A 16,405-nucleotide genomic window follows, 5' to 3' on the forward strand; every position below is an offset into this window, starting at 1 on the left:
ATGATTATTATGACTGGAATAGTGCTACTGGTTTGGGACTGGCTATTTCTCACACACAAGCGCGCACACGTGTTAGGCCTATCTCAGGAAACTGTGCCTAATTGAAGTAAATATTGGGTAAAGTACCCGGCTGAGATGAGATAACAAATTTGTCAGATATCCATTCAACCATTCTAGCGCTCTGCTTACACAGAGAACGTCAACATACAGAGAGCCTGGCCATGTATACTGTGCGCACACACACACAGGCTAGAGAATCACCTCATCATTGCATTGGAGGTCTGTTCTTAACATAGTTTTTTAACATTACATATTAAATTATTGTCATTTTTGCTTTTGTTTGAACCATTTGTCAACAAGGACCTAATGTGCCAGGACTCGATGAATTATATTAAGTGATAACCAGGTCGGATTTGTCATGGAAGAGGCTGAGATGCCAAATCTAACAGTTGAAACACAGTACCAGTAGACTCACGTACATTTACTATAGAAAATCATCTAAACAAACATTTAGTTTTAAAATAGTGGTTTAAATACACTATATGGAAAAAAAGTATTGGAACATTCATTTTAACTATTGATTCCATGCATTACAGCCACATTAGTCACTAACTAGCATAATAAACAAATTATATAATTAATTAATGCGTCCAAGCTTGCAGCAACAGTTTAGGGAAGGACATTTCCTATTTCAGCATGTACCCTTGTGCACGAAGTAAGCTTTATACATCAGCCACTCTATTTTAATACTACTGTATTAGTTTTAATGGGATGTCCAACAAGCTCGAAACAATTTTGCCCGTAAGTGGATCTTTAGTGCAACCTTCTGACATTATACTCAACCCCATTTGCAAGGTAGCTAAACAACCTTATGATTAGCCAGCACTGCCACCTAGTGTCTCCTGTCATCAACTTCATCAAATATTGGAGTGTTTATTACCTAGTTGCAGAGTTAATTGCACAAATATAATCTATTTGTGTATATAAATGTGTCTACCAGATTTTCCTGCTCACTAAACAAACCGCAATTGTGATGTAACTTTAACCAGTAAAACACAACTGGTTTATATTGTTTGCTAACAAATGACCAAAGATGAAAAAGGCAATTTTTTTAAAAATATGATGATCAGTGAATAAAATATTGTATTAGTCACAGACAATTACATAATGCTGTTGTGAGATTATTGTAGCAATGGTCAGTACCATTCCATATAAAAACATTTAACATTACCTTCCTATTTGTACTCAACGTAATATATAAATAATTAATTGTCATTGCACTTTGTAGGTAAACTATAGTGATGAGCACCACTGGTACCTTTAGTATCGTAACATTTTGCCAAGCTCTGAGTACATAATCACAACTGTAACACTTGATTATGTGACATTTCAAACTCAAGAAAGTGATCAGACGACAAACGTGTATAAACAGTTTTATTTGGTCAGCAGATTTATGCCATGAACTCGTATGGGATGGGCTCCAGCAGCTGGGGCTCATTGTTCTTGGTGCTGACAAAGTGGGCTGGGCGAGGGGCAGCAGGCTACAAAAAAATAAAGAGAAACGAAACATTAAAAACATGTCGAATGTACACTTTTCTACAAAATTTCCTCCCAACCTAGTTGTATCTAATTACACGAGCACATTTCGCTTCCTCTACTGCTGCAGACCTCCACTCCAAACAGAGGAGGGTCATGACTAACACACACCCTGTAACACGTGTGCGGTAGGCGACTGCTGATGAGGTGGGTTCATATGGAGATCTGTATTGTGCACCGAGTCATCCACCGAGCTCCATCCTCTGTCTCTGTGCAGCGCCAATCAGCCAGCAGTGGTCATAATCAAGGCAGTTATGTTAAACCCACCCTGGCAAACCCACCCTTCGGACAAGTCATTGTATATGCACATTGAGGTACTCAATTTAAGCCAACAATTGAGACACGAACACAGAAACTTCATTTAACATGTTGAACATGTGCCATACATATAAAGTAAATTTTAATAATCAGTGTAAATATAACTTGGTTTTTAATTTTATGATTTATTTACATATAGTAAACAATTATAAAGGTTATCACACTAATAATAATTATTTTATTACAATATTGATACAGTACTGGTGGGAGTGTAAAACCAGATTAAAAAGCAACCATCCACATGACTAAATGGGACAGTAAAAATGTGGATGTGCTACATACACAAGTAAGTAGCTCTTGTAACTTGTGCATTATTGCTAAAGTGCCTTACCTGGCGCTTCAGCTCCACCCAGGTGTTCTTCTGCTTGGCTTCCAGCTTCATCTTCTCGTTGTCCTTGACACGCTGCAGGAAGCTGTCTCTGCTCTTCGAGTGCTTCACATGCTCAATACGCACGTTGATTCTCTTGGCCAGGATCTTACCCCTGCAAACAAAACGGCATATTAGTGGAAGTGAACTTTGTTTAAAGTGCCTCAGGCCTGTATTAAAATAAATGTGTCCTTATTGACAATCTGGTGTAGACACGGAGCAGTCTGTCCAGGGTGCATAAGGGTGACTGCTCTCCCCCACATGAATGACCACACAGGACAAAGGGAAGGCCCTTATGGCAAAGTGAAGATGGGGTGTGTGAAGTAAAGAGCACATTAAATGTATATACAGTTGATGTCATGCGCTAAACTGTAGTTACTTACTTGACCTGCTTGTTGACAATGATGCCGACAGCGTGCTGTGTGACGTTGTAAATACGTCCTGTCTTGCCATGGTAGCACTTATGAGGCATGCCCTTCTGAACGGTACCTGTGCCCTGTTAGATGCACACGACAGCAGATTAGTCACAACACCTCAAGTACCTGTAAACCTACAACCAGAGCTCCAGAATATTATGTTTAATGATCTGCCAATTTCTAGGAGCGAAATTCATATGAAGCAAGTTATTTTAATGACAGGTCTTGGCAGAAGTTGCTTGCTTACCTTGATATCAACAATATCTCCCTTCTTGTAGATGCGCATGTAAATAGAGAGAGGGATTGGGCCTGCAGAAGGGTGACAACTTATTAGCAACACTGTTCCATCCAAATCATCAATAATCAGGCTTAAATGAAATGTTTACTGTAACTCACCATGCTTACGGAAGGGCCTGGCAAACATATACCTGGTTCCCCTCCTCTTGCCTCTTGTGTTCGTCATGGTGCCTGATTACTGCGGGGAAGCAAAAAAACAATCTTAAAGACTAGATCCATTCATACAAAGACCACACCTGCACACATACTATGTATAATTCATATCTTGTACAACACTTGTACATCTCGAACTTTAATAACTACTCCAATATTATACATTTATATTCCACATTCCTATTTATAATTTTTGTACACCTGTACATTAACAACCTCTAAACAATACCTGTATAGATTGAATAAATGGTGCAAGTCTATGTAAGTTAATGCTTTTTTTTTTTGTATTTAATGTATTGCAACTGTGAGGGAGTATGCACCCAAGATTTACACACCTGTGTTAATGTGACATGACAAAGTGATTTGATTTAAGACCTACAATGGTGCATGCTGACTGTTAAAGAAAGTGAAAGAAAGTGGTTTGGCATGAACCCTGGGTTCCACCTTCACCTCCAACAACTGTCAGAGTTTGTAATGTTCTCTGGTCTGCATGAATTTCCAAAAACATCCTAGTAGGTGGCCTGGTTTCTCCAATTCTTGGTAATAAGGTGTATGTAATTTATTAAGACAAATTGACACAGACAATGATATGGCACCTTGATGAATAAATGTTTGGATGGTGTCTAAGAAAAGAGCATCTGATTGGGGTGAAGCTGTACAATACTGGTGCAGGTTTGTTGTTGATGGGATGCTCAGTAATGTCACATGTCAAAACGTTTAACTTTAAATACCTTAAAATAAAACCAACATTTTATCATGACAATTTGGTATCGTAAAGTGTCAGTACTTTTATTACAACATCAATATTACATCTTATTGTCAACTGTGAATCTATTTAGGTACATATTCTCATTTTACACTTGGTTTTTGAACTATTAAGTAATTAAAAGGTCTTAAACAACAAGTATCGTACATTAATCAAACATCAGGTATCGCGATATTTTGCCACATTGATGTGACTTAACACTGAGCGGTTTAGCTTAGCTGAGGAAACTTCACATTAAATGTTCCTTAAATAAAGGACAATAAAATGTCAGACAATTTAGAATTGGTTTCTATTTTAATTCTCTTTTATAATCGGCGAGGTTCTGATTTTCATACTAAATACATCCAGCAGCAGCAGCACATGTCCAACCACGCTAACACCAACCGCTACACGACGCTTATTTTACTGTTTATCTCAACCAAACCCGCATCACTACCAGCTCTTATCACCCCACTCTGTACACTAAACTGTGTTTAATATTTTCAGGCAGCTTCACCCTGATAAATCTCAGTAAAATTCTGTTTTCGTGAACAATTTAGGGAGCAGATCTTACCCCCGGGTTGCTCGCAAGATGGCGGGTCGGGCGGAAAGAGAATGACGGAGACCCGAAGCTCGGCCTTCTAGTGAAATATAGGAGTCTGTACTGACCGCCTGTCCAAAATTACAACTGCGACTGAGCGACTGGCTTCTAAATCTCATAACATAAACCGTATCGTGTAATAAAAGAGCAAAAATAAATACATTTAACAAATTAATAAACTGTATATTACAGTAATGTGAGGACTGGGCCAAAGCCACAATTTATTCATAAACTTGTATTATTATTATTATTATTATTATTATTGTTGTTGTTGTTGTTGTTGTTGTTGTTGTTGTTGTTGTTGTTGTTATTATTATTATTACTATTATTGTCATTATTGTTGTTGTTCTTGTTATTATTATTATTATTATTATTATTATTTATCTTAGTAGCTGTAACTAAAATAAATTGCAAATATAATGATTATTATAATACCTATTTCAGGTTAATAATAGTTGTCGAAATAACAGTACAGATATTACAAATTTAAACACTTTTATTGATAATAAAAATTAAATATTATTATTATTATTATTATTATTTAAATGGTAGGAGTTGTGTTAGTTAGCGGTAATATTAAAGGTACATTTGTAATAGTAATAAAAATAAAAAAAATCATGATTATTATTAATATATTCCCAGTATTGCTGATTTTTTGTTGTTTTCTATAATTATGATTACTTTTTATTTGTATTAAAATAAAAATAATACAAACACTATTACAGAAATAAAATAAAAAATATGGAAACAATATTATTACATGAAATAATATTGTAATAACACTATAATTATGTAACAATTCTGTAACAACATTATTATTATTATTATCATTAATAATAATAATAATAATAATAATAATAATAATAATAATACATTTATGAAATCCCACAATGCAGTGCAGTGGGTTGGTGTTCAAACGACATGCCCTCATTATTACGTTGTACTGTAGGGTATAGGGTGTAGGGCACCGTGTCGGACACAGGCTGGGATCAACGCAGGCCCATCTTGGATGAACTCCAAAACAGCTCCGTGTACCCTATTTTAGTGCACTATGGCGTGGTACGTTTTGCAGAATATATAGTGCACTCTGTGAATAGCGGTTACGTATTTGGGACACAGCCCGTGTTCAGGCTGAGCAATCGGTGCTGACGGGGGACAGGGTTTCGCCTGTGCGCGGTGATTGGGTGGAAGATGGCGCTGGCCGAATGGAAATCCTAATGACAGTTTCCAAATTTGCCTCTTTTTGTACCATGGTAAGCGAATCTCGGGTAAATCTTGTGTTAATAGAGTAAATGTGCGTAAATCAGTGCTGGATCGCGGTGCTGGTGCGGTAGGCGGTGAGATTTGGTGTGTTTTTGGGTTCCAGTTGTGACTTGCTTGCAGTTGCGAGCTGTTTTTTTCCTGGATGCTTCCGCAGGCCTAATAACCAACAGTTCAGTGATATCAGACACAACATACGAGTGTTATAACGCTTTATTGGGTGATTTTACAGTCGTGGGATTGTGATTGACCTGGTAAACACAAACTGCGGCTTTTAGTTCTCTTGTACTGCAGATTTGCGTAGCAGGCAATGACAAGTGAATGACAGTGGATCATAACAGTATTACAGATGCTGAATAAAATCATTTTAGCTTCATAGTTCTGCAATATTTCTTTATAACTACTGAAACCGACCCTGTGTTTTAATGCAAAGACTTATAACCTGTATAATGCGCTGTATATATGCACCATACGAAATACTGCACCAGTACTGCTGCTTATTCGCACACTACATTAACATTTATTTATTAATTAGGATTTTAAAGTTATGTTTTACACTCAAACACAGTCATGGACAATTTTGTATTTCCAATTTACTGTGGGAGGAAACCGGAGCTCCTGGAGGAAACCCACGCAAACACGGGGAGAACATGCAAACTCCACACAGAAAGGACTCGAGCCGGGCCACCTGGGGATCGAACCCAGGACCTTCTTGCTTGACCATCAAGTCGTCCTCACACTACATTCATCATGCTAAATAAAGAAAAATAAGTGGAGAACCATCAAAAGTTCTGATGCTTCCAAATAGGCATTAATCAGAACTATACAGTTTTACTATCATGATAGATAGATAGATAGATAGATAGATAGATAGATAGATAGATAGATAGTCTTCTCAAACTATAACCAGTCTGCAATCACATGTTTTACACTCACATCTTAGGGCGCCAATGCCTCCGCTTTGGAGAAAGAGATTGGCTCGGAGCAGTTCCCTGTCAACGAGCACTACTTCGGACTGGTCAACGTAAGCACAGACACTTCCAGTTTTCCTCGTCCATATTTTACCGCGGTGCTCGTCATTTCAGTCTGACTGTGTGTGTGTGTGTGTTTTTATTACCCTGTAGTTTGGAAACACCTGCTACTGCAACTCGGTGCTCCAGGCTCTGTACTTCTGCAGGCCGTTTCGGGAGAAGATCCTGGCCTACAGGAGTCAGCCGCGGCGCAAGGAGAACCTGCTCACCTGCCTGGCTGATCTGTTCCACAGCATTGCCAACCAGAAGAGGAAGGTGGGGGTCATCCCTCCGAAGAAGTTTATCACGCGGCTACGGAAAGAGAACGGTGAGAATCAGGTCAAAGATGTTGAGAAATAATCTGGGCATTAGAGGTGTAAAGATTTACCTGTTCATATTAAAATGTTCGCCAAGTGTCTGTGTGGGTTTCCTCCGGGAGCTCCAGTTTCCTCCAACAGTACAAAGACGTGCAAGTGAGGTGAACTGGAGATACAAAATTGTCCATGACTGTGTTTTATATTAAAAACTTGAACTGATGAATCTTGTGTAACCAGTAACTACCTGTCCGGTCATGACGTTAAAATCCTAATAAATTTAATAAATTAACCCCCCCGTGTTGATCTCTGCAGAGCTCTTTGATAACTACATGCAGCAGGATGCTCACGAGTTCCTCAACTACCTGCTGAATACTATCGCCGACCTGCTGCAGGAGGAGAAGAAGCAGGACAAGCAGAACGGCAAACTAGCCAACGGCACGCTAGATTCGCAAAAGAGTAACAGCAGCCCACAGTCCTCCACGTGGGTCCACGAGATCTTCCAGGGCACGCTGACCAACGAGACGCGCTGCCTCACCTGCGAGACGGTAAGGCCGGCATCTGTCTAGAGTAAAGCATTCATTCAAAAATACACTTTTGTTATTTTGCTCAGTAGTTACCGGCACTCAAATGCAGTGAAGAGCTTTTATTATTAAAAAAAAAAAAAAATTTTGTAAACTACAATACAAAAAACTAGAAGGCACAAAATATGAGAAAACTTTTTCACCACCTACCCTGCATAATATTGTAAAAAGCTTTCAAGTCATATATTAGAATTGTCACCATGGCGACATCTTTGCCTTTGAAGACCGTGGTTATTAAATCATGACTAAGCCAGACCTCTGTATGTATGTGCTGAACAGCATGGCTTCATAGATATAGAGTGCGTGCGCATGATTGACCTGCCTGCAGTCCAGATTGGTGTCATATTAAATATGTATGGTGCATCATGAAGAGGAGAAACAGACAACGGACTCTTATCAAGCAGAAATGGGCAAAAAATGATTTGCAAAACTGCATTTATTAGTGTCCTAAGTTCACAAACTATTAAGAAATCGTATTAATAAAAAAGGCCATGCAATACAGTAGTAAACACGCCTCTGTCCCAACTTTTTTGTGTGTTGGGTGTGTTGCAGGCACAAATCTATATTCGTTTTAGTTACAAGACACATTGATTTGGTTAATGAAACAAAAATCTTTTCTTTGTACCTTATTCATTTTAATAAAGGTTAAACAGAAAGACCAAATCACAGATTTGTAAGTTTCCTGCATTTTACAAACTGTCCTGGGCGGCACGGTGGCTTAGTGGGTAGCACTGTCACCTCACAGCAAGCAGGTCCTGGGTTCGATCCCCAGGTGGGGCGGTCCGGGTTCTTTCTGTGTGGAGTTTGCATGTTCTCCCTGTGTCTGTGTGGGTTTCCTCTGTGAGCTCGGGTTTTCTCCCACAGTCCAAAAACACGCAAGTGAGGTGAACTGGAGATACAAAATTGTTCATGACTGTGTTTGATACTAAAGACTTGAACTGGTGAATCTTGTGTAAGCAGTAACTTCCTGTCCTGTCATGAATGTAACCACAGTGTGTAAAATATGACGTTAAACTCCTAATAAATAAATGAATCTCATTCGGGTTTCTGGACCTTTACTTTGCAGATAAGCAGCAAGGACGAGGACTTCCTGGATCTATCCGTCGATGTTGAGCAGAACACTTCAATCACACACTGCCTCAGGTCTGTCTTTGCATCTCAGATGCACGTACACGCTAACCATGTATCTCTGACGATGCTGTAAAACAAACATGTTTTCTCTCTCTCTCTCTCTCTCTCTCTCTCTCTCTCTCTCTCTCTCTCTCCAGGGGGTTCAGCAATACAGAAACCCTGTGCAGTGAATACAAATACTACTGTGAGGAATGTAGGAGTAAACAGGAGGCGCACAAAAGGTGAGAACGGCTCCGGAATGAATGTCTGTGTCCCAGACCCTGCGCATGCATGGCTTCACAGTGAGAAGGTCCAGATCTGTGGACAGCATTTTATCAATAGCGAAAATGTATTATTATGATATACATATTAATAAATAGAAGCTACAATACACAACACAGCTACCTTAATATTTGAATGTAAACCTAAAACATCCTTTTCTGCATCCAAAGAATTGGTTGGGAGTTTTTTTAACTCAGTTACCCGAGTCGTGTATTTAGCTGCTTTAGACGTCAACATCTTGGACATTTCGACTAAGAGATTGCTAACTAAATTGCCGTAGGATTGTTAGGACTGCAGTGCAGATTAACCAGTAAATGTGAGGCACTTGAAGGCTACACGAATGTCACAGCACAGCAAAGACGTGATTTTCACAGCCGTGAGTTAGCTATATGACATAATATGTTGCAGGATGAGAGTGAAGAAGCTTCCCATGATCCTCGCTCTGCACCTGAAGAGATTCAAGTACATGGAGCAGCTCCAGCGTTACACTAAGCTAAGCTATCGCGTGGTCTTCCCTCTGGAGCTCCGCCTCTTCAACACGTCCGGAGACGCCACCAATCCCGAGAGGCTTTACGACCTCGTCGCCGTGGTGGTGCATTGTGGAAGGTTCGTTTGCAAAACAAAACGACACTGTGATCCTGAGTGAGTTCTGAGGCAAATGTCAAAAATAAACTCATTTTTATTTGGTTGTGTCGGCAGCGGTCCCAATCGCGGACACTACATCGCTATTGTCAAGAGTCATGACTTCTGGCTGCTGTTTGACGACGACATTGTAGAGGTAAGCCCCGGAATTAGTGTTCCGCCTCATTCAAATCAATATGCAAATGGACGGAACTCCCTTGGCAGCTTCTGTAATGGCTCAGAATGGGATTCGGTTACGACTAAGTGTCTGCTGAAATGAATTTGTGAAAGACTAGCTCATCAGGTGAGTTTAGCCCTCAATTTCCCATACCGCAGTTGTCATGCAATAGTGGAGAACCAGCAAGAACTAAATGGGATGCAGTTGTCAGCGCGCTCTCAATGCCTGTCACAAAGCCTGGATTGCGCCAGAATGGGCATCCAGCATAGAAACAGCTGTGGTCTGCCATGACATCCGCTTAAAACGACCAATGTTTTAATGTTTTTTCTTTCGGCTGCTCCCATGTTAAGGGGTCTCCACAATAGATCTGGTCCACATACGGTGGATACCCTTCCTGGTGCAATCCTCCTATTTCTATTGGGGCATGGGACCGGCATTTAAAGCCTCTGACTAGTGCACCTCCTGATAGCTAGGCTGTCTCAGCCACCCCAGTTGCCTTACTGGCTGATAGTGCTGCTGAGATTTGAATCCTTGACCCCAGATCTCAGCAGTAGTGTGCTACCATACTTCATACATATATGAAGTATATGTATATATATTATTTGTCATATATACATATACAGGTGTACAGTACAAGGACCCAACAGTGGCTGCATGGCTGGCAGATCTGGGATTTGAACTGTCAACCTTTCAGTAGATAGCCCAAAGCCCTGGCTACCACTCATTAGGCTGCCACTGACTTTTATATATATGTATACATACTGTATGTCATTGCATATGTAAATTATTAGTTATGCAAAATGTTTATCATCCAACCCACATAATAATTGAACTTTTTTGTCTCTCCACAGAAAATTGACGCCCAGGCGATTGAAGAGTTCTACGGACTTACCTCGGAAATCTCCAAGAACTCCGAATCCGGATACATTCTGTTCTACCAGTCCAGAGACTGACATAGTTCTGCACAGCGCTCCCTCGTGGACACCTGAGGCTGGACCAGACACCGCTGACCCTGACAGCTAACCATTGCTTCCCCTGCGAGTCCTGACACAGCGGTCTGTATGTGACGCGCTCACAGGGGCGTTTGAATGTCGTCTGAAGGTTGTGTATATGTTGTGAGAATGTTTCACCACACTGGCTGAACCATGTCCCATAACAGAACTGTGTTAAATGTAATAACTGTCGGGCATCTGCTGTCCTCACATGCTGCAACCTTTTCCAAGCCTGAGTGATCAGAGGCCTGCGCATGGGAAAATAAAAAAGGGCGTGTCCTGTGTCGAGGGGGAGGGGTTTGTGGGTTATATGTATTTCTACCTTGTACATAGTGGTTATTTGTATAAATATTATGAAATTATAATAATATTACTGATATAGGTGAAAAAGATTGAACCATGAGAATATGTATAACACTATGGTGCACTTTTGATACAGTTTTGTAGGTGTTGGCAGGTTCATGTGAGGGTTTGCTTGAGACGGCCTGTTGTGAAATAATTTTCTGTTTTAAAGAAAAAGAAATAAAGTGTATAGATCGAGACCGAGAATAAGACTTATGCTACGATCCTTAGTCCTCAAGCTTCATCCTGTTCAGGGTCGCAGTGATTCTGTTTCCCACAACTGAACACTAGGAGATTTAAGCCTACTAATCTCATAATATTTAATATCCTGATCACATTCACTCTGACCGAGGTCATTGCTTCTTTTTCACCTGCACAATGCGGGTTCATATGGAGATCCGTATAGCGCATGGAAAGTCACGCACTGATCTCCATTATCCCCTATCTCTGTGCAGCACCATCGATCAGCCAGCAGAGGTCGTATTTGCAGCAGTTATGTTAAATTGTAATTTAAGACTTATGCTACGATTCTTAGTCCTCAAGCTTCATCCAGTTCAGGGTCGCACTGATTCTGATTCCCATAACTAAACACTAGGAGATTTTAGCCTCCTAATTTAGTCCTATCCAATTTCCTGATCACATTTTACCTCTTTTACTGCTGCTGACGTCCACTCTGACCGGAGGGCATTGCTTCTTTTTCACCTGCACAAGACGGGTTCATATGGCGATCCATATAGCGCATGGAGAGTCATGCACTGATATCCATTATCCTCTGTCTTTGTGCAGTGCCATCGATCAAGCAGCAGATGTCACAATTGCAGCAGTTATGTTAAATCCCCACCGGCAATCCACCCTTCAGACGAGCCAATCACTGGCGCTCTAGCATGTTTACCGCTCATAGTGTATTAATTCTAGTTACATGATACACCAACCCTGTGGGGCAGTTGTCCTATTAGTCAACACTCAGAAGATTTTAAATGCTTAGTGTATATATGACCTGGCCTTTACATTGTCGTGGGTTTAGAGGCTGCTGTGCAACATAAAAACCCATAGCCATGTAAAGTGCTGGTTTTCCCCTTGACATTGGCAAATATACCACTGTTCCATGTACTTTTAATAGCTAAAAACAATCCCCATTTTCGGAAAGTCAATCATAATCGCTAACGGAGAATTACTGTGCTAAGAATTGTCACTTGCTGTATGTATATTTTGAACCCAACAGATTTTGAGCCACAATAAACTATAAAAAATCTCAAATCCAGTCATTATTGACAGAGAAAAGGTACCGGACTAGTAATCAGAGGGTTGCTGGTCCAACCCCCACTACTGCCAGGTTGCTGCTGATGGGCCCTTGAGCAAGGCCCTTAAACTTCAATTGCTTAGACTGTATACTGTCACTGTAATTTAAGTCGCTTTGGATAAAGGTGTCTGCTAAATGCTGAAATGTAAATGAATGAATGAAAGATTGAAGTCTAACTCAGAGTAGCTGGGTGCAGGGTTGCCAGGTTGGTGTTGTGCACACCTGGGCTATAAATCATGCCAGCTCAAGCACACATTTTAAATACAGAGGACTTATTAAATCCTAATTTAAAAAATGGTACACAAGTCACCCTGTCGAAAAAGTTGAGAGTCCTGGACCAACATAAACTAAACAGTTTTTAGGAAGACTAGATCTGGGAGCTGTCATCCTGGAGTCCACTTGCATTAGGATAGAAATGTTTTATTATATTGATCAGACAGAATTCATTTGTATTAGTTGCTCTAATTGAGTTATTTTAGTCCATAACTTGCTCATGTGCAAGGATTAGAATAATTTTGTTTTGTTATTAATTTACATCTCATCTCTAATCTGTTTATGTTTAATTTATTCTTTTTACTTTATTTACAAACATCAGATCTATTGTATGCTTGCTTTCTTCTATTAAAAAAACATATCAAAAGCACTCAACTTTAAGGCTCAAATAGTATTCTTGGTGGAACAACCATTTTAAATATTTCTAATGATGTAAACTGGCGCTGTGATCTGGCAACCCTGGCCACATGGCGAGCCGGGCACCGCGCGTCACTCCTCCGTCTCTCTGAGACCTTTGGACGCTTTCTGTGTGGATTTAGTTGCATGTTGGGGTTCAGGAAAATAAATAAAAAAATACCGTTAATACCGTGTGTGTCCTGTGCGCGGGGGATCCGGAGCGTCCTGGTCTCCATTCCCTGCCTCTGTGTGAAGATGCTGGGTGCAGCATCAGGGTAACGCAGCACAGGAGCGCGCAGACATGGAGACGCAACAAGGTCGCAGCGGGAGCGTCTGATCCGTGGACCAACACCACCTCCATCATCAAGGTAAATCACAGGGACGAGATGATGATGGGATTAACAGGGAAGATGATGGGGATGTTTGTATGGCTTTGTAATGTTCATCCATGCACACCGCATACTAGAGTACAGCCGCGGTAATTGATGCGTTGCGTCAGTGCTTGTGCGTAAAATGTTGTGATTTTTACCTTATTTGATATTAACGAGGATTGGAAACGTCGTAGCTGTTATTGATTGTTTATCAGGGCTTTAAGATGAGCTGAAATGTTATTGATGCCGGCCTGGAGGAGCAGTAAATACAACCCGCCTCCTCAGCAACACCACCAGATCAGGCCTGAGCATTCCTTCATCTGTAGTTCTGCATTAGTTCATAATAGAAATATTAGTTTATTCATATTAATGCAGAGAAAAACAACAATATTTAAATTGCATATAACATAATACCATGCCAACTGTATCATTCAAGTAACTTGAATACAGTCGCTGTTGTATTGTCTATAGTATTGTTTACAGTATTATTTATTCTATACTTATATATAGTGTTTCTTTTTCTATTATTTGATTAGATGTATATATGTTGACACCTGCACCAAGAGAAATTCCTTGTACATCTGGTACTTGGCTAATAATAAAGATTCTGATTCTGATTCTTAAGAGCTGCATTAAAGAAGACAACTTGCATAACAAGGGGCATTTTAATTCAATTTAAAACATCAATACTTTGTATTTTTAAACAGTTTTAGTATTTATAAACTTCTACATTTTCTTAAATTATCTCCAACCACATAATTAAAAAAATATGATGCTAGTGTTCCTATAACGGGCGGCACAAAAAGCAGCTAGTATAGGGCCTGGGTTAGATCTGTATGTTCTTTCTGTGTCTGCCTGGGTTTCCTCCGGGGGCTCCGGTTTCCTCCCCACAAAAAAAAACATGCAGTCTGGGCAACTGGAGCTACTAAAAATTGCCCTAAGTGTGAGTGTATGTGTTTGGTGACCTGTCTGGGGTGTTTCCTGCCTTTCACACAGTAAATCAGACCCACTGTAACCCTGACTGGGCAGTTGTAGACTGGGCAGCGCTTAAGGTACTGGACCTGTAATCAAGAAGTCACTGGTTCAAGCCCCACCACTGCCAGGCCCTTGAGCAAGGCCCTTAACCCTCAGACCTTAGACAGTTTACTGTCACAGAACTGTAAGTCGCTTTGGATAAAAGCATCTGCCAAATGCCGAAAATGTCAAAATGTCAAATGACTGGGATAAGGTGGTAAAACAGACAGTGTATAAATGACATTCATGTAACTCTTGCTTTTGGCTGTAAAGGTTTTTATGTAAACAAGAAACTGAACCTTCTAAGCTCCATGCAAACAGCAAAAACATTTTAATTCAACAACAAAAAAGTATAATCATGATAATATTAATCATAATAATTTAGGAGTTAATAATTAGTAATAAGTTCATAGTTTCTCTATTTTGTTTCATACAGCCTATAATTATCTCAAGCCTGAAACACACGGTTCACTGCTGCTCACATTTCTGTTCTCCGTTCATTCATTAATGCAACAAGTCAGCCGAGGCTAATGGACCCATTAACAGCTTTAAACTGGTAAACCAGTCACAAGAATTACACGGACATTGTAAACAGAAACAGTAACTCCAGTGCTACCCCCTGTGCCACCATGTCGCCGCAGTACAGCGTGATGCCAGTGCAAATGTTCTTTTAGTGTCAAAAACACTGATTGTGTTTGTAAAATAATACTCCTAAAAGGCAGGTACTAATCTGCTACGTGTTTCACTCAGCAACTAGCAAGATCTTTATTTTCTTTCAGACGGGGGCCACAATGAGTGAGCAGGTGCCAGTCACACCGAGCTGGCTGACCCCTGACCCTATCTGGGTGAGCAGCGGTGGGGGGAGCCCAGAAAACCTCACGGTCGGAACGCCCCCTCCGCCGCCCGCCCTGCCGCCACAGTCCACCGCCGAGCTGCTGGTGAACCCGTGGGACATTGTGCTGTGCACGTCAGGTACGCTGATAGCCTGCGAGAACGCCCTGGTGGTGCTGGTGATCTGGCAGAACACGGCTCTGCGGGCGCCCATGTTCCTGCTGATCGGCAGCCTGGCGCTGGCTGACCTGTTGGCCGGCGTGGGCCTGGTCCTGCACTTCGCTTTCGCCTACTTGCTGCGCTCGGACTCCGCTCAGCTCCTCACTGTCGGTTTGGTGGTGGCGTCTTTCTCTGCGTCGGTTTTCAGCCTGCTGGCTATCACCATCGATCGGTACTTGTCGCTGTATTATGCATTGACTTATAACTCGGAACGCACTGCCGCTTTTACCTACACCATGTTGGTGCTGCTCTGGGGCGCCTCGCTGTGTTTGGGTGTCCTGCCCGTCACTGGCATCAACTGCCTGGGTCAGGAGGACGCCTGCAGCGTGGTGTGGCCCCTGACCAAGAACAACGTGGCCGTTCTATCCGTGTCCTTCCTGCTGCTGTTCGGGCTCATGCTGCAGCTCTACGTGCAAATCTGCAAGATCGTCATGCGCCACGCCCACCAGATCGCCGTGCAGCACCACTTCCTGGCTGCCACGCCGCACTACGTCACCACGCGCAAGGGCGTGTCCACGCTCGCCATCATCCTGGGAACATTCGCAGCCTGCTGGATGCCCTTCACCGTATACTCGCTCATCGCAGACTACACCTACCCTCCGCTGTACACCTACGCCACGCTGGTGCCCGCCACCTACAACTCCATCATTAACCCCGTCATCTACGCCTTCCGCAACCAGGAAATACAGAAGGCGCTGTGGATGGTGTGCTGTGGGTGCGTCCCGGCCAGCGTCGCGCACCGGGCAAGGACGCCGAGCGACGTCTGACGCACGCCCCGCCGGATGAGACTTTAGGAATCGAGCGGAATTTAAGGA

At 41.6% G+C, this 16,405-nt stretch overlaps 3 protein-coding genes across 3 annotated transcripts; 2 read left to right on the top strand and 1 right to left on the bottom strand.

Moving 5' to 3' along the window:
* Positions 1–1,417: 1,417 nt before the first annotated feature.
* Positions 1,418–4,543, bottom strand: rpl21 (ribosomal protein L21). Its single transcript, XM_062985462.1, has 6 exons — positions 4,467–4,543; positions 3,094–3,172; positions 2,945–3,006; positions 2,665–2,777; positions 2,246–2,396; positions 1,418–1,541 (listed from the first exon to the last, which is right to left on the bottom strand). The coding sequence occupies exons 2-6, from the start codon at positions 3,158–3,160 to the stop codon at positions 1,452–1,454; spliced, it is 483 nt and encodes a 160-aa protein (XP_062841532.1). The 5' UTR covers positions 3,161–3,172; positions 4,467–4,543; the 3' UTR covers positions 1,418–1,451.
* A 1,127-nt stretch (positions 4,544–5,670) lies between these two features.
* Positions 5,671–12,443, top strand: usp12a (ubiquitin specific peptidase 12a). Its single transcript, XM_062985735.1, has 9 exons — positions 5,671–5,746; positions 6,697–6,777; positions 6,878–7,091; positions 7,393–7,625; positions 8,728–8,804; positions 8,930–9,013; positions 9,462–9,659; positions 9,753–9,831; positions 10,704–12,443. The coding sequence occupies exons 1-9, from the start codon at positions 5,699–5,701 to the stop codon at positions 10,803–10,805; spliced, it is 1,116 nt and encodes a 371-aa protein (XP_062841805.1). The 5' UTR covers positions 5,671–5,698; the 3' UTR covers positions 10,806–12,443.
* A 1,007-nt stretch (positions 12,444–13,450) lies between these two features.
* Positions 13,451–16,405, top strand: gpr12 (G protein-coupled receptor 12). Its single transcript, XM_062985775.1, has 2 exons — positions 13,451–13,523; positions 15,320–16,405. The coding sequence occupies exon 2, from the start codon at positions 15,332–15,334 to the stop codon at positions 16,355–16,357; it is 1,026 nt and encodes a 341-aa protein (XP_062841845.1). The 5' UTR covers positions 13,451–13,523; positions 15,320–15,331; the 3' UTR covers positions 16,358–16,405.

Source organism: Trichomycterus rosablanca, chromosome 23 (assembly GCF_030014385.1).
Source record: "Trichomycterus rosablanca isolate fTriRos1 chromosome 23, fTriRos1.hap1, whole genome shotgun sequence".
Lineage (NCBI taxonomy): Eukaryota > Metazoa > Chordata > Actinopteri > Siluriformes > Trichomycteridae > Trichomycterus > Trichomycterus rosablanca.

Excerpts from the sequence above, each read along its gene's own strand:
- rpl21 (XM_062985462.1), bottom strand. The coding sequence starts at position 3,160 with ATGACGAACACAAGAGGCAAGAGGAGGGGAACCAGGTATATGTTTGCC. Across the intron at positions 3,007-3,093 it reads CAGGCCCTTCCGTAAGCATG|GCCCAATCCCTCTCTCTATT; the intron begins GTGAGTTACAGT and ends ACCCTTCTGCAG. Across the intron at positions 2,397-2,664 it reads ATTGTCAACAAGCAGGTCAA|GGGTAAGATCCTGGCCAAGA; the intron begins GTAAGTAACTAC and ends TTTTGTTTGCAG.
- usp12a (XM_062985735.1), top strand. The coding sequence starts at position 5,699 with ATGGAAATCCTAATGACAGTTTCCAAATTTGCCTCTTTTTGTACCATG. Across the intron at positions 7,626-8,727 it reads GCTGCCTCACCTGCGAGACG|ATAAGCAGCAAGGACGAGGA; the intron begins GTAAGGCCGGCA and ends TTTACTTTGCAG. Across the intron at positions 9,660-9,752 it reads GTGGTGGTGCATTGTGGAAG|CGGTCCCAATCGCGGACACT; the intron begins GTTCGTTTGCAA and ends TTGTGTCGGCAG.
- gpr12 (XM_062985775.1), top strand. The coding sequence starts at position 15,332 with ATGAGTGAGCAGGTGCCAGTCACACCGAGCTGGCTGACCCCTGACCCT.